Source organism: Molossus molossus, unplaced genomic scaffold, assembly GCF_014108415.1.
Source record: "Molossus molossus isolate mMolMol1 unplaced genomic scaffold, mMolMol1.p scaffold_m16_p_1, whole genome shotgun sequence".
NCBI lineage: Eukaryota > Metazoa > Chordata > Mammalia > Chiroptera > Molossidae > Molossus > Molossus molossus.
The window spans coordinates 4,107,079-4,131,933 of record NW_023425344.1 but is presented as its reverse complement, the minus strand read 5'-3'; the positions used below and the strand labels follow the sequence as shown (position 1 = coordinate 4,131,933).

The following is a 24,855-nucleotide window of genomic DNA, read 5'->3' as shown; positions in this document are numbered from 1 at the left end:
ACTGTCCCGAGGAGCAGAGCATCTGGGTCTGGCGGCCACTTCCTCTGACCACAGACTCGTGCAGGAGGCAAAACCCGTGACTCCTCTCTCCCCGGCTTCCTCGTGGGCCACCCGGGCCGATCCCCGCCCCAGCCCCACGGTTGGCGTGTGGACGAAGGAGCTGCCTCCCAGGCTTCACTGCCAGACAGACCCTGAGCCCTTCTCCAAGGAAAGCTTGACCCTGTCGACGGGTCAGCTTGGCGCCCCAGAGGGGGACAGAGGGTGAGCAGCGCCGACGGGCATAAACGACCCCTCATCTGTGAACTGCTCTTGGCCTTGGAGTAAACCAGACACCCAGGCGGACAGGGTGGCTTTGGGGGTCCTGAGAGCAGTGACTTCTGCAGAAGGGACCCTGGAGCTGCGGCCGAGACTCATCAGAGACACAGGTTCCCATCGGGGACAAGTTAGGGACAAGGGGCGTCTGAGCCCCAGCGGCTCCCAGACCTGCCACCTGAGCTGTCCCTGGGGCTAGAACAGCTCCTGGTCATTAGACGGTCTTCTGGGAGGACAGCCCCGCCTGTGCCCGGGCTGGCATGCACGTCAGGGCACTGCAGAGCCTGGTCCCCTCTTCGCCAGCCGTGTGAACAAGCGTCACCCCGTCTCTGAGCCTCGGCTTCCTGTCTGCAGCGTAGGGACGACCCCCTGCACCATCAGGGCGCTGTAACTGAGCTGGCCCGTCGGTGGGTGTCCCTGCAAACACCGCGTGCCCCACGCACCGTGGCTCCCACACACCTGCTGAGGCCAGTGGTCCCAGGGCACCAGGGGGGTGGACAGGGCTCTGCCACCCTTGGCCTCCGCAGACCTCCAGCACCTCCTCTCGGGGCAGGAGCGGCCATCCCTCCTGAACACCGCCCTGGGTGTCCTGCAGGAAGACACAGAGTCAGGGAGCTGAGTGTCCACTCCAAGCCCGTCCCCATGGGCCCCTCCAACGACCCCAGAAGGGAACCCACGGGAAACCGAGGCTTAGGGAGCAGAGGGCGCATGGCCCGGCCGGGCAGCCCTGTCCTCTGCTCCTGGTCCTACAGCCCAGACCGGCTCCTGTTGGCACCCAGGCTGCATGTCAGACGACAAGGGCTCTCTGCCAGCCAAGCCCCTGGCTCCACCCCTGCTCCTTTGGTTCCCCGCGTCCACCAGGAGGGGCAGTGCCCGGGGGCTCTGGGCAGTCCTGTCCCTCAGCTGCAACAAGTCCCCAAGGTGAGACGCTCCCGGCCCAGCACCAACGGCACAGCGCCCTCACCAGGCTGCTGCAGGAGGTGTGGGCCCTCCGCAAGCCTGGGCTCTGACCCACTACCCACCTGGTGCCTGCCCTGGGCTACTTCTGACCGGGTCTAAGGGTGCTGTTTGCTGCCCCCCACCCCACCAGACCCTGAGGTCCTCGGGGGGACTCGGCTTCATTCAGTCCACACCCTCACCTTAGCCCACAGCAGGTGCTTAGCAGGTGTGGTGACTGATGGACAGGCCGACCCTGCAGAAGGCAGGTGTCCCAGACTTACTAGTGAACTTATGGGAAACATTTACTACGTTCCTACCAGGTGTCAGGTGCTGTTCTATGCGAGGGACACTGAAGTGAACAGGTAATGCCCCTCCCCCTCCTCGCCTGTCTCCCAGGTCCTCACCTGCTCCCAGCAGGCCCCTGCATCCACTACTGCTGGGCCTCCTGCTCCGGGCTGCCAGGGAGACCCTCCCAAATGCCCCAAGGCTGCCCTCGGTTCCCTCAGGCTCCGGGCTCAGTCCCCGTGCTGAGATCAGGCGCTGGGGCCCCCGCGGGCTGTCATGGGCCTACCTGACACTCCCCCCACCCCCCGGCCCTGGCTCCACTCACTGTGGCCTCCTTCCCCCCACCAGCCCCACCCCGGCCCTGGCTCCGGCTGCCTCTGCACACCCGTGTGTGCGGCTCCTTCTGCCTGGCTGGCACGTCCTCCTGGGGAAGGGTATGCATCTCCTGCTGCTGCTGGGCAATGCCCCCCACTCACCTCGATCTCAGCCCCTCCCTCCCACATCAGCCGAACCAGAAGCTGGGCCCAGGTGGCTCCCTGTTTCCAACCCTCTGGGCCGCGCGGGGGAGAAGCCCTCCGAGCCCAGCTTGGCCTCAGCCCTCCCTCATCTCTGCTCCTCCCACAGTCTCCCCCTCCTGCCCCAGGGCCTTGTACGCTGGCCTGCTGCAGGCCCCCTCCCCGCCTCTCTGTCCGCCTCACCTGCTCCCCTCTGGCCTGCTGCAGGCCCCCTCCCCGCCCCTCTGTCCGCCTCACCTGCTCCCCTCTGGCCTCAGCTTAAGGCCAAGTCCTAACGAGGCCAGCCCCGGTCTCCCCCAAACTGGTCCTGTTCCCTCCCTCCCAGTGTCTCCTCTCACGCAGGTCCGTGGCTAGTGTCTGGGGGATGGTGTGTGTTATGTCCAGTCCCCTCACAGACCAGCGACCTCAACCCTGGTGGCACCTTGGAATCGCCCAGAGCTTAAACCAGTGCAAACTCAGCCCAGACCAGCTGAGCCAGAGGGGCCTGGGCACCGGCCCTCCGCTCTGCCCTGCACGCAGCCCTGGGTTCTGCCTCCTGTTTGCGTCCACTTGGCTCCCACTCGAGCAGAAACGAACATTTTTGTCTGCAGCGTAACATCACTGTTGGAACAGAGGGGAGACGAAATGAAGGAGAGAGAGGAGACGGGGGAGCAAATGAGGGAAAAAGACAGCGGCACAGGAGGGAGAGAGGGACAGACAGACATTCAAAGTGAGCGGCGAGGCGGGGGGCGGGGGGAGGAGAAAACCGCAGATGGACAAGGAGGGGTGGGCGGGCGGTGTCCAAGGCCGTGGTCGGTCTCTACTTGGATTTTATTCCAATACCCAAGTTGACTTTGACCCCGTTTAACACATTCTTACTGAGCAACTACTGTGCGCAGGCCCTGTCGTGGGGTTGGGGACACAGCCATGAGTAACACACAACAGACTGAGGAGGTGCGGTCCAGTGGGGGGCACCCTGGAAGACAATGCCACCCCCTTTCATTTCACAAGTGACGGAATCAACACTCAGCGTGGGGGAGTGAGTTGTCCGCGGTCACAGCACACAGTGGGAGGGGGACCGGAGCCCGGGGCTCTGACTTTGACCCACCTCTCCCTCCTTCCACACCTGTCGGCTCTGTCTTATCACAGTCGTGCGAGCATTTGCCTGCAACTCCGTATAGTTCAGCTTTCATGTGTCATCGTTTCGAAAGATAAGCAAAGGGAGAACACAAGGAATTCAGTGACATCCAGACGCAAATGTTCCTGGGTTAGCCTGGGTCCGTCTGGGCGTTTGTCCATGCACAGACATTTACATTCTCCCACAAGTCTGCTTCTGCAAAGCGCGTTTGGACTTGGCGCTTTTCTCCTTGGATGCTTTTGAAGGATCACTTTCTCACGGGTTCTTCTGCAACGTGGGGTTTTAATGCCGCCGCATGGTCCCCGAAGTGAAGGCCGCCCCACCTTTCTCAGATCCCCCCCTTATCGGACATTTAGTCGTTTCCAATCTTTACCAACTATGGAAAGCGCGGAGGTACTTTTACCATGTGAGAAATGCACGGAAGAAAATGCAGTCTCGGGGTTTTGCTCATTTGCGATTGTAACCGACAGAACGGCCGCGGCCTGTCTGTGCTGAGGTGACTGGCCACGCGGTCTGGCCTTTTACATGTTCGCAGCTTCTGCCCATGTTTGATTTCCAGCACTATCGGCACGCTGTGTTCATGACGCCCTCTCTGGCCCCCGCAGTGAGCGACAAGTATGAAACAGCTCTGCTGCCCCAAAGCAGGTGGAGCCCGGGCGGGGGGGGGGGGGGGGGGGGGGGCTGCCTATACTTCTCAACAATGAAAAGATTCCTGTGACTGCCACCAGGGGTCGCTCTACTCACACTGCCGCCAGAGAGGCTAGCAGGGTGCCCAGCATCCCTGCCGCCGCTGTCACCCAGAGCATGGTCTCAGCTCTGAAACAACAGCCTGACACTTTAACGTCTGTGACTTTTAATCTGGTGTCAGCCTCCCTGTTACCCTCTGGCCCAGGCCACAGCTCTGGCTGTCCCCTGCTGTAGCCGTCAGCCACCTGACTGCCACTGTCTGCACCTGTGTCGGCCTCCCCTGTAAGCTCTGGAAGAGTAGGGTCACCCCTCCAGCCCAGTGGCCGGCACAGGTGCCTGGGACAGGGCAGTGCCCAGGGCACACCTGCTAGAAAGCACTGGGGGGAGGGGCCTGCAGACGGGCCTTGTTTACCTGGCAAACTTCAGACCTTCCTTACACCCGGGCCCCTGAGCAGAAACCCACCGCCGAGCTCCTCCCCAGCTGGGGGTTTGTCCTGTGGTGGCCCTTTCCGTCAGGGACCTGGGATCCAGTGACTTGCTCTAGGAACTGCCAAGTGTGCGAGCCCAGGCAAGGCACTGCCTCCTCTGGACTGTGGGTTTGGGGACACTGACCCCTGCCTGCTACCTGCCCGCGTCCCTGAAGTTCTGTTTGGGAAATTGCTCTGTGACCAGGAAGCAAATAGCTCATCTTCTCACGATGACTGCCTTCCCCGTGATTCACACCGAGACGCCCAGGGCACACCCGACGCAACCAGCGCCGTCTAGGGCGATGGCGCAGCGTGCCCCTGGCTTCCGGTCCTGCTGCCGCCCCTTCCGTGGGCAAGGGACTGTGCCTGCCTGCCTCGGTTCCCTCCTCTGCAAAATGGGGATCGATCGCCCGGCCCTCAGAAGCGTGCAGGGGACGTGGCTGCTGCAGGCGCAGCTTTGTAAGGATTTTCTATCTGATCGGCCTCCCCTGGGCTGGCCCCTCCCCCAGCCCCCAGTTCCTGTACCTCACTTCCCAGCGTAGCCGGCTCCAGTGGTCCCTTCAGAGAGACGTTTCCGTTTCCCAGGGGCCACGGAGCAAATGCCTCCTTCCCGTCATTTCTCCTGAGTCACTTGCTCACCTGTGGCCAGGGGCCCGGATTTAGGGCTGAGTGGACCCAGCTGGTGATGATGCAGAAGGCACAGCTGTGGAGGACGGGCAGCCAGGCCTGTCCCTGTGAGAATTAGGGCCACTGGAGGTGGGCCATGTCACCACGGTGCACCAAGGAGAGAAGGAGCTGACGTGAGGTCTGGGAAGTCTTCTTCGAGGAAGTGACATTCCCACCCAATGGAGAGAGGGAGCAGGGCTTTACTGGGTGACCATGGGGAGGGGACAACAGAAGCTTCTAGAAACAGGGAAGGCATGCAGGCTGGAAGAGCCTGGTGTACGCAGGGGCCTGCAGGAGCTCAGGGTGCCGGGCAGGGTAGGGGAGCACGGGGCAGAGGCCTGGAGCAGCAGGGGCCTCGGGCGCTGTGGGGAGGAGGTTAACCTTGATCCCAAGGCGACAAGGGCCAGCGGTGCATGAAGGGAGGTCACAGTTATTCAGAGAAAGGCGCTGACGACGTGCCCGGGGCTCTGAAGCCCCCGGTCCCGGCCCCTTTGGAAACGGCGGCTTTGGAATCACGCACACGCCCTGCCCTCAGACTCCAAGCACGATTTCACAGGTGCATGGCCACGACCACAGCCACGGCCACGGCATTCCAGACCAATTCTGGCACATTCCAGACCAAGACCCCGAGGGCAACGTCTGCCTCTGCGGTTTCGGTATCAACAGGTTCTAGTGTTTCACGTTTAAAATTGCAGGCTACCCTCCCCTCTGAGCTGGGCACTGGCGGGCCCTCTCCAAGGGGCTGCTGCAGTCAAGGTGGCCTTGGTGGTGCTGAGACACCCTCAGGCAAGGCTGGCCGTGCTCTCTGAGAGCAGGACGGAGCCTGGCGGACACCAGGTCCCCGGCAGCCACCCGCAGACTGTCAGGCCCCTTCCTCTGCCCCCACCCCCTTTACCCAGGTGGTCTTGTCATCCCGTGTGGGCAGGGGTCTCGTCTTACTCCCCAGCCTCTGCACCAAGCTCAGACCTGGTTGCTGACCCACTGGCCAGGGTGTACTGAGGAGCAGAGCGTGGCCTTCACGGGCCTGGCTTCGGGGTCAGCCTGCCAGGGCACAATCCTGGCCCAGCACTCAACCGCCACGCGGCCCGCAGGAGCGAGCCCTGGGTCCTTGCCCAGCTGCCTCCATCGAAGGAGGGCTACACAAGCTGGCACCGCAGGGCCTGGCACGAGGACGCCCTAATAATCAGGGATCCTCTGTACCCACATTCCTGTCCTAACGCTGGAGCAGGGCACGCGTCCCTGTCACCACGGAACTGGGACCGACAGCAGCACCATCTTCAGGGGCCTCGCAGCAGCCCATCTGGAGGGGTGCCTGTTGTGGGTGGATCTGTGGCGCCCCAAATCCATAAGGTGAAACCCTAACCCCCAGAACTCAGAAGATGACCTGATTTGGAAATAGGGTCACTGCTGATGTAATTAGTTAAGACAAGGTCACCCCAGTGAGCCCCACCCCAGTGTGACCGGTAACCCTGTGAAAAGGGGCCATTTGAGCCCACACAGGGAGACGACCGCCACCCACAGCCCAGGCCTGGAGCAGGACAACCTCACGGGGCTCGGAGGGCACCAGCCCTGTCGACGCCTCTGGGGCGCCAAGCTCCGGAGCTGTGGTTTAGACCACGGTCACCAACCCTCGGTTACGGCAGCCCCAGGGAGCAGCGGCCCTGCAGGCCCTGTCTGACCTACGAGGACATGGACACTATGAAATGAAAAGACTTGCAAAGCTCCCAGGTCTCCCAAGGGCAGGGCCCAGCTGCAGACCCCGCCGGGTAGGGGGACCTTGGGTCCTACCTGTCTCCATCGGAAGAAGCTGGTTACCTTGGGGCGAGACCCCTTGAAGGGTTGTCCTCAGGGGGAGGAGAGCCGGCCCCCGTGGGAGCGGACGGGAGGAATGGGCCCAGGCGGACAGGTGCACTGGCCTGAGCGAGTCCTTGCTCACGGAACCCCTCCTGGCTTTGCACAGGCCGCCGTTAGGGCGCAGAAGCCGGAGTCTGGTGCCGGCCCAGGAATAATTTATGCGGAAAATGTTGCTTGACATTTGTTCCATATTCAAAGGGCTTGGCATTCCCGTTCTCGTGGGCTCTTCACTCTGCCCCCCTTGGTCCATAGCAGCTGCTCCTACTCCATCGTCCAGCAGAAATCCGCAGGGGCTCAGGGACCTCCCGAGTTCACGGGGTCACGATGGGCCCTTCCACCGGGCTCCAACAGTCGAGGACCAGCTACCTCCCACCCTCCTCGCACGTGGTGAACATTTACCGAGCTCCTTCACGCGCCCAGCACTGTGCTCGAGCCGGAGATGCAACAGGAAATAGAGAGACCGGGCCTTCCCGCCTGCATTGGGGGGGCGGGGGCAGGGAGGGGAGGTTCACAGCTTGTTAGCTGAGGGAGGGAGAATAACACAGGCTGCTTCACACAAGGCAGAGGCGTCCACCAGGGGGCGACACAGGTCCAGAAGTGTTTTCAATGCCTCGTTGCCATGCCGTCCTCCCTGCACCTGGGTGTTTCGGGGGTGACACTGAAGCAGCCTGAGGAAGCCCAGGTGCCCTGGAGGCCAGAGCAGGAACTGCCACCTGACGCAGGTGGAGGCAGAGGGGGTGAGACCATAGCCATCACCGGCCGTGCAGCCGCATGCTGTGGGCTGATTGCAGCTCATGAAAAGATGTTCGAGCCCGCACTGCCCCGTCGCCAGGACCTGGGACTGACCTTTCCTGGAAACAGGGTCGTGCAGATAGAAATCAAGATGAGGTCCTCCTGGGGCAGGCTGGGCCGTGCCCACCTCAACCGCCCCTGCAGGCTGACCTGCAACGAGGCAGGCTGAGCCCCTCGGCCAGCAGAGCCACGCCGGGGACCGCCCTTCCCAGAAGACCGCTGCAATGCTCCCAGTCCCCTCGGGCCACCACAGGCCCATGCACTCCGGGCTGTCAGTCTGTGCTCCCACCAGCGGGTCCCGCCGATCAGCAGGGACACATCAGTCATATTTAACCTTCCCCAGTCAGGGGTCAAATAAAAGGAGGAGAGGAAAGGCAAAATAGCATGTGAACAGTATGGGGGAGGCCACCCAACTCCCCCCTGGACCACGCAGGCGAAGATGAGGATGAGGACAGAGAGGGCGACAGAAGCCGAGTCTGGCTGCCCACTCAGGATGCACCAGGCACAGCACTGACAGCCGTCCCTGAACCTGTCACTCATCCTCACAGTCCGACAAGGAGGCAGTTTCCAGCTCCATTTCCACTTCACACCTGGGAAACTGAGGCACAGATTGCCCGAAGGTACCACGCCTCTAGGAGGCAGGCCCGCACGGGAATCGCCGCTGCCCCGCCCCCCCCTTGGGGATGCCCCCTCGCACTGCACACGGCTCACCCCACTGTGCGTGGCTACAACATTTAAGGTTCGCATTTTCTACCTCGTGGTCCGTGCACAGCGGCCTCTGCGGCCCCCCTGCTCCGGCTGACAAGGGCCCGGCTCCCCCCCGACGCTGGAGGCGGACCGGCCGGGACCGCACTTTGCGGGCCACCTAGGGAATTTTAAGAGAATCTTGGCTGCACAGCAGCCTCCAGCAAAGCCTCGAGAGCATGAGCCTGGGGCACGGGAAGGTCACAGGTGCACTTAGACAAGGGGCTTGTAGGCCGATGTCACTCAGCACCGAATCGGCCACCAGGCTGCCCACACTCCTGCGGAGCCAGCTCTGGCCCCGGCATCTCGCCGTAAGGGCAGCAGCCTGGAGCCACGGCTCTGATCTGGCCCATGTCCCCTGGCTGACCCTGACACTGGGTCGCTGGGCGCCTGTGGCCAAGTCACGTACCATCCCAGGCCTCAGTTTCCCCATCTATCCGGTGGGGTAACAGCACCTGGCTCACAGGCTGTTCCAAGGATTCGATGGGAACACAGAATGTCCAAAATGTTCGCAGGAGTCTCTTAAATATTTAGGTATTCATCTGTCTCTTAGATAAACGAAAGTGAGTCGCGGTGTGTGGGAGGTAGATTGGGAGAATAAGGACTCAAACCAACGGCCTCAATGAAAGTCTTGCGCTTAGGAAAATGACAGGAAGGATTCTAAATGGCTGGTTCCATCTACACACGATTTATTTTCCAAAGTCTAAGGTGCCGATGTTAAACGTACAGTTTTCCTTCTATCCAGGACACAGGGGCAGTGAAAAGAGCAAACGAGATACAGAGAATTCACTGTGCAAACAGTCTCGGCGGGTACGGTCGTCAGGCCGAGAAACGCGGTGTCTCAAGCTCCAGCTCATCTGAGGTAGACTGTCCAGTCTGATCATACATTGGATTCCTTTTTTAAATGAGCAATGTCGCTTGAGCACCTGATTTTTCCTAAAATGTAAATTGACCCAGTGGAGAGAAGCGGGGAGGGCGAGCCCTTGGAGGGAGCTGAACTAGCTCTCTTTTCGGGGAGGCCGGGGTGTGCAGAAGAAACAAAGCACTCTGGACTCACACATTTGGGCCGAATTCCAGTTCTGCCTCGTACCACTGTGGGACCCCAGGCCCCTGCACTACCTCTCAGAGCCTCAGCCCCTTATGGGAGTGATAAGGATACTAATAACACCTGCCTGACAGTCTTCGTACGCATTAAATGAAATAACACCTTTGAAACATCCGGAAGGGTGCCAAACACAGGAATGTATTTCGTGTAAGTTTTTACCTTTCCGTCAGTCAAACGAATAGATAAGTGGCCTCTGCTCTAGCTTCCAGAGCCTCAGAAACATGCCCAAGGTCACACAGCCAGTCACGAGGAGAACCAGAAGGCCCAGGCCCGTGTTTCCTATGGAGCAACCCTGGTGGGCTCCAGTGCGTGCGCTGGGCGGAGCTACGGCCCCCCAGACCTGGGCCTGCCCCCGGGAGCTCACAGTCTCCCGAAGGAGGAAGGACCACGGACACACCATGCAGGGACCAGCACCACCGGTGGGGCTGTGAGGGAGGTCGAAACGGGGCGCCTGCTTTCCTAGGGGGGGCAGCTCAGGAGAGGCGCACAGCACAGAGTTGCATATACCACCCACCCAGGTGCTCACCTAGCCCAGGGCCTGGCACACACCAGGGACTCATCCACTGTTGGATATGGATGGGCGGACAGCAGGGAACCGGCAGTGGGGGATACAGGGTGGCCAGTTGGCCGCCTGGAGAGTGGTTGGAAGCAGATGGTAGGGGAGAGATGATGGAGTCGGCAGACGTGGATGGGCGGGTGGGTGGATGAGGAGGTCCGGCTGTGTACTTGGGTGGGTAGGTGACAACACCTAATGAAGGATGCCTGGACGGGGCTGGTTGGTTGGACGGGTGGATGACGAGGAAGACTACAGAATGGGGAGCCAGTGACCTAACCAAGTGGCCCTAGGAGAAAGTAAGAGGAGAGGATCACTCCTGCCCCGGGGTGCCGCCACTTACCGGGCAACAGGGACCGGCAGGGGCTGTGCCGCGCACCCTCTCCCCCGGGGCCTGGGCTGCCAGCCCCTCTCGCAGGCTCCGGTTTTGCTCGGCGAGGTCCTCCACCCGGCTCTGTAGGCTGATCTCCGACAGCTTCAGCTCGTAGATCCAGCAGCGAAGCTCCTCCAGCTGCACGCGGAGCTGGCGCTGGGCGGCGCGATGCTCCCGCAACCGGCGCGCCGCCTCGTCCCGCTCGCGCTCCGCGCGCTCGGCTCTCTCTCGCAGGGCGCGCACCTCCGCGGCCTCCACGGGGGCGCCCTGGGGTCCGGCAGGGCCCGGGAATCGGGGGCTGCCCCGGGTCGGGGCGTCCAGCTCGGCCAGCAGGAGACCCGCGGCGCGGCAGAGGCGCCGCACATCCCGCTCCAGCCGCTGCACCTGCGCCCGCAGGACCCGCTCCTGCTCACGCACCAGGCCCAGCTCGCGCCGCTGGGTCCGCCGGACGCGCTCCAGGGCCGCCGTCTGCTGCCCCAGGGCCTCGTCCTTGTGCCGCAGCTGCTCCCGCAGCCGCTGCAGCCGCCACCGCTGCCGCCGGGCCGCGCGCTCCTTTTCCAGAACCTACAGGTTGGCGGTGGATGAGGCGTCAGGAAGCAGGCCCAGGCCCCCTGTGCCTCACACCGAGCCTACTTCAAATTTTGGTGTTTTGTTCGTCATGGGATATTTTTGCAGTAACGTATTGCAGCAAATAGTATGTCTCGATGACCGGTTTCCTGGCGCCCCTTACATTTTCTCAGAAGCCAGTGCTTCCCCTCCCCCTCCTGGGCGGCTCACCCAGGGGCTCCCTGAGTCCTTGGAAGGAACACAGGGGGCAGGACGGGCTCAGCTGGTGCACAGCCAAGGGCTCTCCAGTGTCTCCACAGCAGTCCACTGAATGCCCATACCAGTCTGTAAGGAGCCACCTGCAGAACCCCTGCGGGTCCGCCCCAGGACCTCCCAGACCTCTCCATGTCCCAGTGCCTAAAGGGTCAATGCTGGCCCAGCAGGCTCAGCTGGCCCTGTGTGGCTCACAGCAGCTGCCACTATGGTGAACACCCACGTGGAGTAAGGTGCTTCTGCTGTCCCTCGGGACACTCAGAAATGACGCGTGATGTCAGGCCGCTACAGGTCACTGCAGCCAGGATCCGAACCTCCTTGTATCTGATTCAAGGCCTTCGCTCAAGGTCAGGAGTTCACTCTCCCTGTTCTTACACCTTGCCCTCCCCCACCCGTGAGCTGTGGGCCGGACAGAGGAATCCTTGCCCAATTTTCAGGGTTCCTTTAGGCCCGCAGAGGACCTGAACTCTCTCAGCGGGCGCCTGGCTCCTCGCGGGAGTGCTCGGAAGACCAACGAACAGCGAAGGGCCACCGCGGAAAAGGGGCCGCGGAGCAGGTTCCCAGGCTCCGTCTGACCTCGGGGCAGGCAGATGTGGGGCAGATATACCTGGAGACAAATTCCCCACCAGGAAAATCTGGGTTCGCCCCGTAGTGTGAACACTGTCATCGGACCCCTGAGGTGTGTCTCTGTGGATGTGCAGAGAGGTCACTGGGGAAGTGAGGCTGAGCTCAGGCTTAGGGGACACCGAGCGCGGGCACAGTGCCCTTCGGCCAGAATCACACGGGGCAGAGCAAGCTGGCCACCCCTGCTCGGAAATGCACGTCTCTCTGGGAGAGAGTCAGAGGTTCGGAGGTTTGGGCTGGGTGGCAACTGGGCCAGGGGTCCCTAGGACCTGAGCAGGCCCCCTCATCACTCTGAGCTCTCGGCTGGAACGGGTTTCCTGAGCACAGCGCCGTGTGGGGAGGGGCTCAGTCCGCAGAACCTGATTCGTGGCACCTCTGCGCCCCACAGCATCCCTTTCAGTCACCCCGGTCCTCCGTCTCCCCGCCACACTGTGGACATCTCACAACGACAGGGCTTGTCGGTTCACCTTGGAAATCCTACGTGTCCTTGAGCAAGGCTCAAAATGCGCATTAATGTACTTTCCACGGAGGCTTCTTGGTGGTGGTATCCCACCCACTGCCACCTCTCGTATTAAAACCGCCCCTGGGGACGCCGGTGGTGACATGCTGTAAGCCGAGACGGGGGATGAACTAGACTTTCTGCGCCCGGAGTTCAGTACAAAGGGGAAGCTGCCGTTTCGTGTTTCCCTGGGACCTCGAAGACTCATTCCAACCTAACGAACACCTTCTCTGTCCACGCGACCCGTCTCGGCACTGGCTAACCAGCATTCTTGGGGGTGTCCTGACTGCTCCCACGACATGGGGGCCCCTTCTTATTTCCTAGTGACTCAGAATTGACGTCACGACCCACTGACAGATGCCAACCTGCACTCGGACAGTCACTGCTGCCCTGCAAGTCACAGTCCGCGTGGACAGGACGGCCGGGGGCTCTCTGGGCGCTGCCTCGGCTACCCTCCGAGTCCTGTCGTTCCTGCCTCTGCAGTTTCCTACACGCGTCCCGCCCTCCGGCCTGCATCATCTCTCCCCGGAATATTTCCGTAAACACTAATGATCACAAAAGCGGCAGGGTTACTCCAGTGCTTACTGTTATCAGTGTTTTACACGTATTTACTCACTTAACCCGCATAACAACTGGAAGGCCTTGGTACTATATCACTCCCATTTCACAGATGAGAAAACTGAGGCCCAGAGAGGTTCAGTCACTTGCCCTAGGTCACACAGCCATCTGCCTCCAGAGCCTGCCCCTTTCTCCAACAGCACTAACTTGCCCCCCTCCCCCACGCTCACCCTCCCTCTCTCCCATACAACTGGAAGGACATCCCCCAAACGCTGACCCTGAGCCCCTCCTGCTAAAGACCCTGGAAGCCTGCTCCCTGCTGCCTTCGGAATTTAGTTCGTGCCGTGGCCCTGGCAGCCCGGCCCCTCTGAAACCCTCCAGTCTCACCCAGCCCTCCCCCCACCCACACCCCTGCCCGGTCCTGGTGTTCCCACAGACCGTACCCACGCCCCACACACCCTTCCTGCAGGGCCTCCCTCTCACGGTCCAGCTCTCTGGGGCTCCCCCACCCATGCACACGCACCCGGGCCGTACCCCGCGACACCAGCGTCCAGTTTGGAGTTCCTTGTGTCCTCTCTGTGTCCCCACCTGCACCCCTGCCCCTGAGGTGGTGACCCTGGCCAGTCATCTCCCCATCCTCAGACAGAGCCGGCTCCCCCAACATCAGGCACGGAGGTCGCAGAAACGAACCTCTGGCCAGAGCTCCCAGCCAGTGCGCAGTCCCACCGTGTGCTCACACTCCCCAGCGGGAGCCTGGGAGGCAGGCAGGGCAGGCAGGGGATCCCACTTTACAGATGGGGCAGCTGAGGCCCAGAGCGGCAATGGGACCTCACCCCAGGCCCCTCGGGGCTCTCCCGGCCCGCCCCGCCCCACTGTCTCTGCTCAGCTGCAGCTGCGGCACATCCAAACGCAGGGGCGACTGGGGGAGAGAAGGCAGAGCTGCAGGAAGGAGGCCCGTACCTGGCTGGCGAGCTCCCCCTGCAGCGCCTCCAGCTGCTCCTGGGCCCGGAGAGAGGTGCTCCTTTCCTGGCACACGCGGGCCCTCAGCTGGTCCACCTTCCGCAGGAGCTTCCGCTCCGACAGCTCCAGCTCCTGGGTCCTGCAGGGGGAGCAGGGCGGTGCTTAGTGCCCAGGAACACGCCAAACAGGGCCAGGTGTTCACACACCGGCAACCTTTCTGTCGTTGTTGTGACCTGGCCAATTTAATATTCTGACAAATTACGCTTTGTAGAACATGCACATGTATTTTTCTGGGGATGATCTATAATACTTCAAAGACCTCTTTTGACTAGGAAGACACCACGCCTCAGAAATCTTAACAGCATCCTCATCTCCAGACCAGTGATCCCAAGTCTGGGTGACACGGATTCGGGACTGAGCCCGAAGCCAACACGTCATTGTCTCAATGAATCTTCATGTCACCAGCCCGCGGGTGGGTTCCATTACCTCTTCTTCACACAGGAGGAAACTGAGGATCAGAGAGGCTAGGCAACTTGCCCAAGGTCACACAGCATTATCGAGCCCAGGCTGTCTGATCCCCAAACTCACACTTTGAACCCTGTGCTTTGTCGCCTCCCATCTGAGGCACATTCCCACGACTCTCTTCTGAAGAAGTGATTGAAATCCAGGAAAAAAGCTGCTGTGATTAAAATAATTCATGTGTATTACTTACCAAAAGTAAGACCTTGCAGATGGCCTAATTGTCTAGCAGGACAGCAGAGCCCCACGGAGTCTTTTTTATTACCCCGGGAAACCGAGGCTGTGTCGCACGCAAAGTCACAGCCAGACGGGACGAGAGCCCTGGCCACAGCCACGCGGGAAGGAGAAGCCCGCGACGAAGCTCTGGCTACGGGTCCCGTCGAGAGAGAAGGACCCTCAAAGACTCGTCCGTCACCTGAGTGCACCTGGCATCCCAGTCTCCTTAAAGTGCCAGCCTTACCTCTAACGGAAACCAGGAGAACGGAACGTGCGTTCACGGCCCGCACGGACACGTTCTGCCCGCCATCGCTCCTCTACCCACGTCCTCGCGGGGCGCCCGCTCGCCCGGGACAGCGCCGCTGCCCCCGTGCGGACCTGGCTCTGCCACTCACCGGCCACGGAGCCTGCACCGGACTCATCCACCACTAGGACCCTCGGCGTCCCTATCCGAAGCACGGCGGTCATCGCACCTTGCTCAGAAGGTGGTTGCGAAGAGTAAGTGAAAGGATGCGTTATGTCAACAATAGGGCCCGAGTCTCGTCTCCTACACTCGTCCCGGGGGAGCCTCAAAGGTGACAGAGGGGGTGTGGGTTGTAATCGGGTCCCTTCCACACTGAACCGCAGGAGTGGCCCCAGGCTCATGGGTGATAAAAAGGGGTGGAATCTAAGTGGGACAAGAAGAGCCTCGCTTTAGTTTCTGAGACCAACCGGAAACATTAAATATGAGTGTTTCATTCTGATGTTATCCCTACACTGTAAGTAGAAAGTAACTAGTCTAGCTGTGGGCAAGCTGAGTCACGGCCCCCAGATATCCCGGCCCCAACCCCTGAACTCTGAAATGCAAGCGAGACTGTAGGTGTGACTGAGTTAAAGACCTTGAGATTATCCTGGACTATCTGGGTGGACGCGAATGGCAGTCCAGTCGTCCTCCTAGGAGGGAGGCAGACAGAATTGACACAGAAGGTGAAGGTCAAGCTAGAGGCCGGGCTGCGGGCGCGGCCGGCGGAGACTGTGCAAGAGGCCAGGCTGCGGGCACGGCCGGCGGAGGCCAGGCTAGAGGCCGGGCTGCGGGCACGGCCGGCGGAGGCCAGGCTAGAGGCCGGGCTGCGGGCACGGCCGGCGGAGGCCAGGCTAGAGGCCGGGCTGCGGGCACGGCCGGCAGAGGCCAGGCTAGAGGCCGGGCTGCGGGCACGGCCGGCGGAGGCCAGGCTAGAGGCCGGGCTGCGGGCACGGCCGGCGGAGGCCAGGCTAGAGGCCGGGCTGCGGGCACGGCCGGCGGAGGCCAGGCTAGAGGCCGGGCTGCGGGCACGGCCGGTGGAGACAGTGCATGAGGCCGGGCTGCGGGCACGGCCGGTGGAGACAGTGCATGAGGCCCGGCTGCGGGCACGGCCGGCGGAGACCGTGCAAGAGGCCGGGCTGCGGGCACGGCCGGCGGAGACCGTGCATGAGGCCGGGCTGCGGGCACGGCCGGCAGAGGCCAGGCTAGAGGCCAGGCTGCGGGCACGGCCGGCAGAGACCCTGCAAGAGGCCGGGCTGCGGGCACGGCTGGCAGAGGCCAGGCTAGAGGCCGGGCTGCGGGCACGGCCGGCAGAGGCCAGGCTAGAGGCCGGGCTGCGGGCACGGCCGGCAGAGGCCAGGCTAGAGGCCAGGCTGTGGGCACGGCCGGCGGAGACTGTGCAAGGACTACAGCTCTGAGTCAGCAAGGCCAGGACAGTCCCCTGCCGCCTCTGGGGAGCACAGCCGGCCCACCCCGACTTGAGCAGGGAGGCGGCCGTGGACCCTGCCCCAGACCTGCAGGGCTGGGAGCGCCTGCTGCTCAAGCCGCCGTTGGCGGTCACGTGCTCCGGCGGCCACAGGAGACCAGCTCCCTCCCCGACACAGAATGGACACGGAGTGCAGCTCTTCGCCGACGAGTGACGAGCTCACGTGCAGCACGCAGGGCTGGGAGCAGCGCTGGGAGCTGGGAGACGCCCTCGGGGAGCCGGATGAGCCGTCCCTCACGGCTGCCATTCTGGACAGGCTGCCCGGGTTCGAGTCCCAGCTCCCCCACGGCGGGGTGCATCCCACCCTCAGAGAACAGAGGACACAGCCCGCATTTCCCCCTGGGCAGCTCCGGGATGGTCCCGCCCCCGCCACAGAGGCCTCCTCGCCATCACTTACGGGGCCCCAGTCTGTCTCTCCCTCACATGGAGGGGTCTCCTATGGCCAGGGGTCCCACCATCGCCCCCAGACCTACTGATCTGGTTTTCTCTGCTGATCGCCCGGGAGGAGGATTCGAATGCACAACCGTGTGTGGTCCCCATGACTACTGTCTCCAGGGCCGGGCCCTGCCTTCCAGCCCTCAGCCCCCAGGACTTACATGACGGGGTGAATGTATCCCCTCAAATCCGTACGTTGAAGTCCTAACCCCAGGCCTCAGAATATGACTGTATTTGGACATGGGGTCTTTATAAAGGTAATTAAGTTACAATGTGGTCACTTGGGTGGGTGCTAATCCAATCCGCCGGGTGCCCTTGTAAGAAGAGAAGAGGGCCCAGTCACACTCAGAGGGGCGACCACGTGAGGACACAGGACAGGACAGCCACCTACATGCCAAGGAGAGAGGCCTCGGGAGCAGCCAACCTGCCCACACCTGGGTCTTCGACTTGCAGGCTACGAGCAAACGAACACCTACAGTTCAGGCTGCTCCAACCATGAAGCTTGATCTTGTTTCTCACCGAAAACTGATAGGACTTAGTGCCGGACTCCCGGGGAGTGAGTGCAGGTTGTAGAACGAGTGGGGGAGGATGGATGGATGGTGGAGAGAGGGCAGGATGGACGGGCGGACAATCACACCGAGTGATACACAGAGTAACAAAATAACTTGTCTGATATTTGGATGTCTTCATGTGGAAAGTATTACGAAGAGGAAACAAGTAAAGCGCATGTAAATACACGTTCAATGACTTTGCCTTTATTAAAACGAAGGGAAATACAAGAAAATGGCAAAGTCCCAGGCAAATCCAGGACACTGGCCGCTGGGACCGTGGCACCTGTCAGGATCGGTCCCAGCAACAACCGGACTGCGTTTCCGCCCGGGGCTTCTGCTCCGATTTAAAGGCAAAGCCCCCTCCTTCTGCTGGTCCCGGCATCAAAAACCATCCGGAAGGAGCATGGGCTTTGGGGAAAGGCCTGGATTCGAACGCCCGGCCTGTGGACCTTGTTGTCTCCACCAGGAAGACAGCCCACACCAGGGACTTCCAATGCAGCAGCGAGAAACAAACAGAGTCTGAAACACGGGTGGTGGGTGAGCTAAAGGACCAGGCGGGCAGCCCAGGGGTGAGCAGCTGCCGAGAGCCACGTCTGTCCCTGGGCTGGAGGGACCCTCAGGGAGCACACGGTGATCCTGGGGCCCCGGGGCCACGGGCCACCAGCAGGAGCAGGACCACAGAGGAAGCCAGGGACGTGCCTGAGTTGTAGCCACAGCCAGAAATGTCACCCAGCGCAGACGAGAGGGGGAAACACCCTGGCTTCTCCTCCCCCCTCCCTTCGATGTTCCCATTGGCTGGGTCCTGATGGAAGCCAGCCAGCCTGGGAGACCTCTCTGCAGGCTCAGGGCCCATGTCACAGAGCAGGGGACGGGAAAGAGAGAGGAGGAACTGAGAGCCAGGAATGTGGCCCGCAGGCTGTGTGCCATGGTGAGCCTGCCTGCTCGGCCACTAGGGCGGCTCCACACCCCACCCAACAGGGTTCTGATGCCCCAGGATTCAGGAGACACACGGAGGACAGCTCATGTGGCGCATTTACCTGCTCCTGAGCCCGGACTCGGACATCACGTATTTGTCCACAGCTGCCAACAGCTTCTGCTCGGAGGACTCCAGCTGCCGCCCAAGCGTCCCCGCATCCATGTCCGGGCTCCTTCTGCCTGCTGCTCCCGGGACATGTGCCTGCTCCTCACCGCTGTCGTCTACGTCCTGGAACACCCAGGACGTGTCTATCTTCACGTCCACGTTCATTACATCAAACCCGTCGCTGCTGGGGGCTCTGACCACGTAGCTGAACGTTTTCTCAGAGTGTCCTTGAGCTGTTGGCTCCATCCCGGCATAGCTCATGGGTCAAGACGTGATGCAACGAGGTGAACGTGCAACACTGACCCTGGAGATTCCGACGTGGGTGCAGCGCCTTCAGATTGTGCAGGAAAATGTCCCTGGAGGAGGCAAGAACAGGTGGATTATTTATGAGCGGGGACTTGGGTTTCATCGGCACGAACGTCATGCAATATGGATGAAAGCCTCTGTTTCCAAGCCGGCTTGCCAGAACTCACCCAGCGCAAGGAGACGCCGCTGCAAAGCCACTTGGAGTGAAATGCTCAGTGTCGCATATGAGGGTGAAAATCGGGTTTCCGGGCGGGACCGTCAGTGTCGCAGGGTCTCAGTAGCCAAGCTGCAGCGGACACCGCGATGAAGGAGGTTCGTGTCTGCCCGCCGAGGGCAGCAAACAGCGACCAAGGACCCAGACTCCGCGAGGCGGCTCGCCTGGCCTGGTCCGGCTCCTCCGGTGACCCTCGGAGGTGGGCGCTCTCATCTCCTCTGACACAGGATGAGGCGGAGGCTCCGGGAGGTGGGGAAGGCTGTCCAGGCCCACAGATGGGAAGGGGCAGGGGCAGGATTCAAATCTGAGTCTGACTCCAGAACTTGAGAGGTGAGGACACGCGCCCCGAGGGCCTTCTGGAGCAGGCGTGGCTGACGCTGACTGCGCCAGGGCAGTGGTTGAAAGGTGCCCTGGAGGAAGGAGAGGCCATTCTCGCTCTTTCTTAGGGGAGCGCAGGCCTGAGGGCAGCCGAACCCCCACCCCTGCATAGGTAAAGGCAGGAGCCCCCGAGCTCAGCCCGGGAAGCCTGTTGCAGGCTCTTCTCAGATAAGTAACGAAGACTTCACGGTTCACTGATGAACCCTCTGGGTTTGAGGGAAGCCCTGGATTATCAACCAATCCCCGTGGGCTTCTCAGGGGTGGAGACCTGGGGGGCATCACCATGGGGCGGCTGTAAGGACAGGCCCTGCACCCCAAGGAGCCCTGGCGAGGTTCCCCAAGGCTGAGGGTGGTCATCTGAAATGTGACAACCCCAGAGAGGGTGGCCAGAGGGAGGGGCTGCAGCCACACCCTGCCACAGAGCTGGAGTGGGGTGCATAGTCTGGGGTCTGCGGAGACCCCTGTGTTTTTGGACAACTTCCAGAAGGAGGACCCATTGCCTGGTTGGCCTCTCTTTGGTAGGCTTCTAGCAGGTTCTGGCTAAGTGAGAAAAATAAACAAAGGGAAGCAGGCCACGTGGTACTGGGGTGTCAGGTGGGATTCCTGCAGGAGACACATTGGCCACGGAAGAGGGGGGAGAAGCAGGAGCCACAGACCCTGAGGCCCTCAGCCTGCAGGACAGCAGGACGGGAGACCATGAATTCGCTTCAAAAGGTGTTAGCTCGGCTAAGACGCAGTGTCCCGCCGCAGGACAGCGGACCCCTGACCTTCTCTGCCCGGCTTGTCTCCGGTGGCGCTGGCCTGCAGAGGAGCGAGGCATCAGGTGCAGAGCGGGAGCCCACCCCACGTGCCGAAGCGGCACCGTGTGGCCAGCCCTGTGCCAGGAGCCCGGCAGGGCGCCCTCATCCTCCAGCAGATCTGCGAGGAGGCTGGTGCTGGAAGGTGGACCCATCCCTTCTCCTTTCTGCACGAGAACGTGACCTTGGCTTCAGCCGACCTGGTAGCTCTGCTCCCTGGAAACCACACAGAGGTGTGGCTGCATTACTAGGCAACCATCACCCCCACGACCCGAGGACTGCACCGCGCTGGGCACCGAGGGCTGTGGCTGCCAGCGCTCTGAGGTTCCCTGAGAAGAACGGCGCTTGGCACCGGGCCTGCCCCTGGCAGGGGACCTTGGAAGCGATGTCAGGGACTGTAACAGAAATGTGGCTTCTCGTGGGGACTTTGGTCTGAGCCAGGGCAGCTCCCGTACCTGCCTGAGTGAGCCTCACTCCCACACCTGAGGTGTCTCAGGGGATGGCTCCTGGTCCCTGTGGGCTGTATGTGCTGTGAGGGCACCCCCCGCCGAGGGAGCACGGGTGCACCTGCTGCGTCTCCTGCCAGGGGTCGGAGACCTGTGGTCTGTCCAGTTGTGCCCAAGAAACCCTCTTAGAGGCTCTGCATGGCAACCATCACCGCACCCCACAGCTGAAGAAATTGAGACCCAGAGTCGCAAGTACTTTGCCAGTGTCCGCTGCAGGGAGGTGGTCGGGTAGGAGTGGACCCAATGGTTTTGACTTTAAAGTCCACGCCCTTCCAGCCCTGTTGTCTAAGTGGGAGGCGAGCAGACAGCAGGATGGACACCGGAGGGCACGGGGACCACACTCCCACACTTTCCGCAGCGGGAGGAGGATGGACACCCGGTGCCATGGAAACCGCTTCCCTGACCCGGGCGAGCCTCCTGGACGTCTGCCTGCTAAGCCAGCAAAGCAGATTCTCTGCGCCTCCCTGGCCCCAGACAAGCAGACGGGCTCCGTGACCGTCACTGCCGCGTGGTCCCACGCTCCCTCCCCACCTGCGGGCTCGGGTGCCTGTCTTTTCCAGCAAAGACATCAGTTCATTCACATTTGGTCATTGGTACTGGTGTGTCACCGGGGCTGGTGTAGCACGGGCTTTGGGTTTAGATTTCAAACGAGAATGGTCACTTCTCCGCTGTCCTGGTGCGTTTGCTCAGAGCCCCCAGGCCTTTGATTTGGTCTGAACACCCCCCACCCCCCATCTGACTGAGATGCCCCTTCCGTGCCGATCACCAGGTCCTTCTCCATCCTTGGGTTTGCTCTTCTGAGAATGTTCAGCTCTTCCATTGGGTTCCCTTCCCCGCTGATTCCTCCAGAGGCCTGAACTTCAGTCATTTTCGTTTTCTCCAAAGGTATCCCAGGGTTGCCCTTACAGCCCACAGGACACAGCAGTGACCTCCTGTCCTCGGGATCAAGCCATCCTTGCCTGCAGCTGCTTCTTCCGACACAGATGTGGCTCTGCTGCCCTTCCACCCACTACCTTCAAATTCACTCGATCTGCTCCGATCACGAAAGTCTCCCTTCCAAAGGTTTGGGAGGCGACAGATATGTGAGCCGGTACCTTCTTCCGGAAACGCTCCCCGCCCACCCCCCAGCCTAGAAGAACAGTAACAACATCCCGAAGGGATTTCTCCAGGGCTCCTTCCGGGACGTGACTCTCACCAGGTGGTGCCCTGTTCTCCTCGGCTGCCCACTCTGCCCCCCCTCCCGGGAAGCCGATTCAGGGTCTGCTCTCCCGAGGTCAGGGAGGGCTGCCTTCGTCCCCGTGGCCGTGAGAGACCTGGCCTCAGACCACGGCCTCAGTCCCCACGGCGCTGCAGGGACCCTTCCACACCCAGCACTTCTTCCTCTTGCAAGTGACAACCAGGACGGGAGACAGTCCAGTGTGGTCGGGTTGCGGCCATGTCCACTTCTCAGTCCTCACTCCACGTGGTCCCAGCTGCTGTCATGCTCTGGGACATTCCCCACGTCACACCCACGAGAGTGATGGACATGGGGCTCCCTGGGGTCCGCCTGCGCCTCTCTGGCCATCGGCTGCAGGATCCACTGGAGGGTTGTGCTGATTGGGGCTCGACTGGGTGCAGATCATGGAGGCATTTGCAGGTCACTGTGGCTGACAGATTCCGGACACACAGGGCACAGTTCCCAGAGACATATGCACAGTCTGTCCAGCCGGGCACGCGCACCACCGCCGGCGGCACAGAGCGCAGGGCGCAGGGGCCCAGATGGTGCCGAGGCTCCCCCCCCCGCTCAGTTTCTGGTAATTGCACTTAGTCTCCTGGTGTTCGGGTCTCTGCCCCTTGGGTGCATGAAGGTACCACAGGGGGTGCCGATGTGGCCCTGAGCTTGGCAAGACCTCGTCCTGCCTGCAGAACTCCCACAGCTCGGCCAGGCCGGGGCCCAGCCGTCCACCCAGAGGCCTCCCCTCGAGCTGTCGTCACAGGTGAATGCTGGTTCCAGCCTCAGGGCGCAGAATCGCTTGTTTTGCTGTTGAATTTTGATTTGAGTGGGGTTGGGGTTGCCATAGGGACTCAGTTTATTCCATAAGCTCTTTTTCTACCCTGTAGAATGAAAAAATAATTTGATATGATGCAAAAACCAAGGGTTGGAGAAGCCCCTGGCTCCTGTGCCCTCCACCTGCCCCAACCGCCGCCCTGAACGCTTCGTCTGAACCCCGAGGGCCCTTCCCGGCACCAGGGCAAGAGGAGCAGGACTCGGGGAGCTCGTCCTCCAGAACCGCCTCCCGGCTTCCCCAGCCCCGGTCTGGAGACTCCCGGGCCAGGCCCTGGCTCGCTGCGCAGACACTAGTGAACACTGACTGCGCTGACCTGGGCTCCGGGCGCAGAAGCTACAAGGCAGAGACCTTGAGTGCCGGGTCACACTCGGGGCACCCACAGGAGCATCGGGGGGACACGGTATCAGAGCTGAGCTCGGGGACACGTCAGGCATCCCCAGAGCTCATGGGGCTCTTGTCCTGGGCTGGGTTCACGGGCAGGACTCTAGACCCCAGGGACCCCGGCAGACCCCAGCCCCAAGGGGGGCACTCAGAACAGGGGGGATGGGGAAGGGCCCGATGACAGGACAGGAGCTCAGGGTGAGACACGCAGGCCCGGTGATCAAAGCAGGACCAGCTACCTGATGGCTTCCCTCTGGAGGTCCCTGAGCTCGGAACAGGCACGGGGAGGGGTGGTGGGGGCTGGGCAAAAGTGGGGAAATGGGGGACATCAACAATAAAAAATAGTAATGAGTGAAAAAAAAAAGAAAAGAAAAGCCCGGCTGGTGTGGCTCAGTGATTGAGCATCGACCCAGGCACCAAGAGGCCACCGGTTCGATTCCCGGTCAGGGCACATGCCAGGTTGTGGGCTCCATCCCTGATAGGGTCGTGCAGGAGGCGTCGATGTTTCTCTCTCTCCCCCTCTCCCTTCTTCTCTCTAAAAATCAATTAAAAATCTTTAAAAAAAAAAAACACTAGGCTGAGGGTCAAGGCAGAGCGAGGGGGAGGGGCAGGGAGCGAGGAGCTGTCCACACAGGCTCCCCGGGCACTCTGCGTGGGGCCGTGGACTCGCCGTCCGCTCCTGCAGACCCCTGACCCCGTGAGCCCGCCACGTGTGGCCCTCCGGCGGGTTTAGGGGTCCGTGGCAACAGAGAACTCCACGAACTAGAGCCAACATGGAGAGAACCTTGGGGAAAGGCCACAAACCCCTCTGCAAGATCAAATGCAACGGGGGAGGGGCTACCAGGTCGCATTGTGGGTTCTTCACGGGAGCTCTCCCAGCCTTCCCCGGGGCTGGAACGCGCGGGGACCCAGGGTGCCCGGCCAGGGAGCCTGCGTCCGCACTCCCTCGGCCCAGGGAATGTTGCGGCCAGCCCGAGGGCTGTTCTCCTTTCACAAACTTGCCATTTTCATCTGCAAATGAAAGGGTACCAACCCGAGTGCTTGGCTCCCTGAAGTCATCAAGGCCACAGAATGAATGCTAGTGAGAAAAACAAAAAAAGGAACAAAAACTATAAAATAAGACCAAAAGAAAATGAGGCAAAAAAGAAAAGAAAAGAAAAGAGACGTAAGATATGTAGTATGGAATTCAGTGACAGCATTTTATAAGAACATCGACACGGGGTCAGGTGTGGACAGAGACACTGGAAGTAAAGGGGTTCAGGAGCTGGTGTGAGCTGGGAAAGACATCCCATGAGGTCGTGGATGAACCCCAAACCTCCGCTGACTCGGAAGGGGGACACACACCGGAGACCAGGACCTGTGGCGCTGAGCTGTGGCTTTCTTAGAGCCTGGCCGGGCAGTGCATGTAGCAAAAGGACCCCCTGGTCAGGGTTGGGGCTCCCACCCGAGGGCCTTACAGAAGGGCCTTCTACTCCGAGGCACAGGTCAGCAGTCCAAACTGGAGAGGACCGAACCCTGCCCCTCCACCACCCCCGCCAGGGCTCCCGCTCCCAGGAGACTCACTAAATTCAATTTTTTCCGCCATTTGATTAGTCTATTTTAAAAAGAAAAACATAGCCCTGGCTGGTGTGGCTTAGCGGTTAGAGCATCAGCCCGAGCACCAGAAGGTCGTGGGTTTGAATCGAGTCAAGGACTTGTATCTGGGTTGCAGGTTTGATCTCTGACCCTAGTCGAGGTCATGCGGGAGACAACCAATCAATCAACGTGTCTCTCTCACATCGATGTCTC

At 61.3% G+C, this 24,855-nt stretch overlaps 2 protein-coding genes across 4 annotated transcripts in view; both read right to left on the bottom strand.

Annotated features, from left to right (window-relative positions):
• CUNH4orf50 (chromosome unknown C4orf50 homolog) overlaps positions 1 to 18,683 on the bottom strand; it is a 49,219-nt gene extending 30,536 nt beyond the window's left edge. Inside the window, exons 1-3 of the mRNA XM_036281122.1 lie at positions 18,394 to 18,683; positions 13,870 to 14,008; positions 10,380 to 10,973 (exon numbers count right to left, since the gene is read on the bottom strand). Of these exons, the coding sequence (XP_036137015.1) occupies positions 10,380 to 10,973; positions 13,870 to 14,008; positions 18,394 to 18,683 (1,023 nt within the window). The remainder of the gene's footprint in view (positions 1 to 10,379; positions 10,974 to 13,869; positions 14,009 to 18,393) is intronic.
• Positions 18,684 to 24,125: 5,442 nt separating this feature from the next.
• Positions 24,126 to 24,855, bottom strand: part of JAKMIP1 (janus kinase and microtubule interacting protein 1) — a 59,122-nt gene continuing 58,392 nt past the window's right edge. For all 3 annotated transcript variants that reach the window (XM_036265519.1, XM_036265527.1, XM_036265536.1), the window contains one exon: positions 24,126 to 24,176. In XM_036265519.1, the coding sequence (XP_036121412.1) occupies positions 24,126 to 24,176 (51 nt within the window). The remainder of the gene's footprint in view (positions 24,177 to 24,855) is intronic.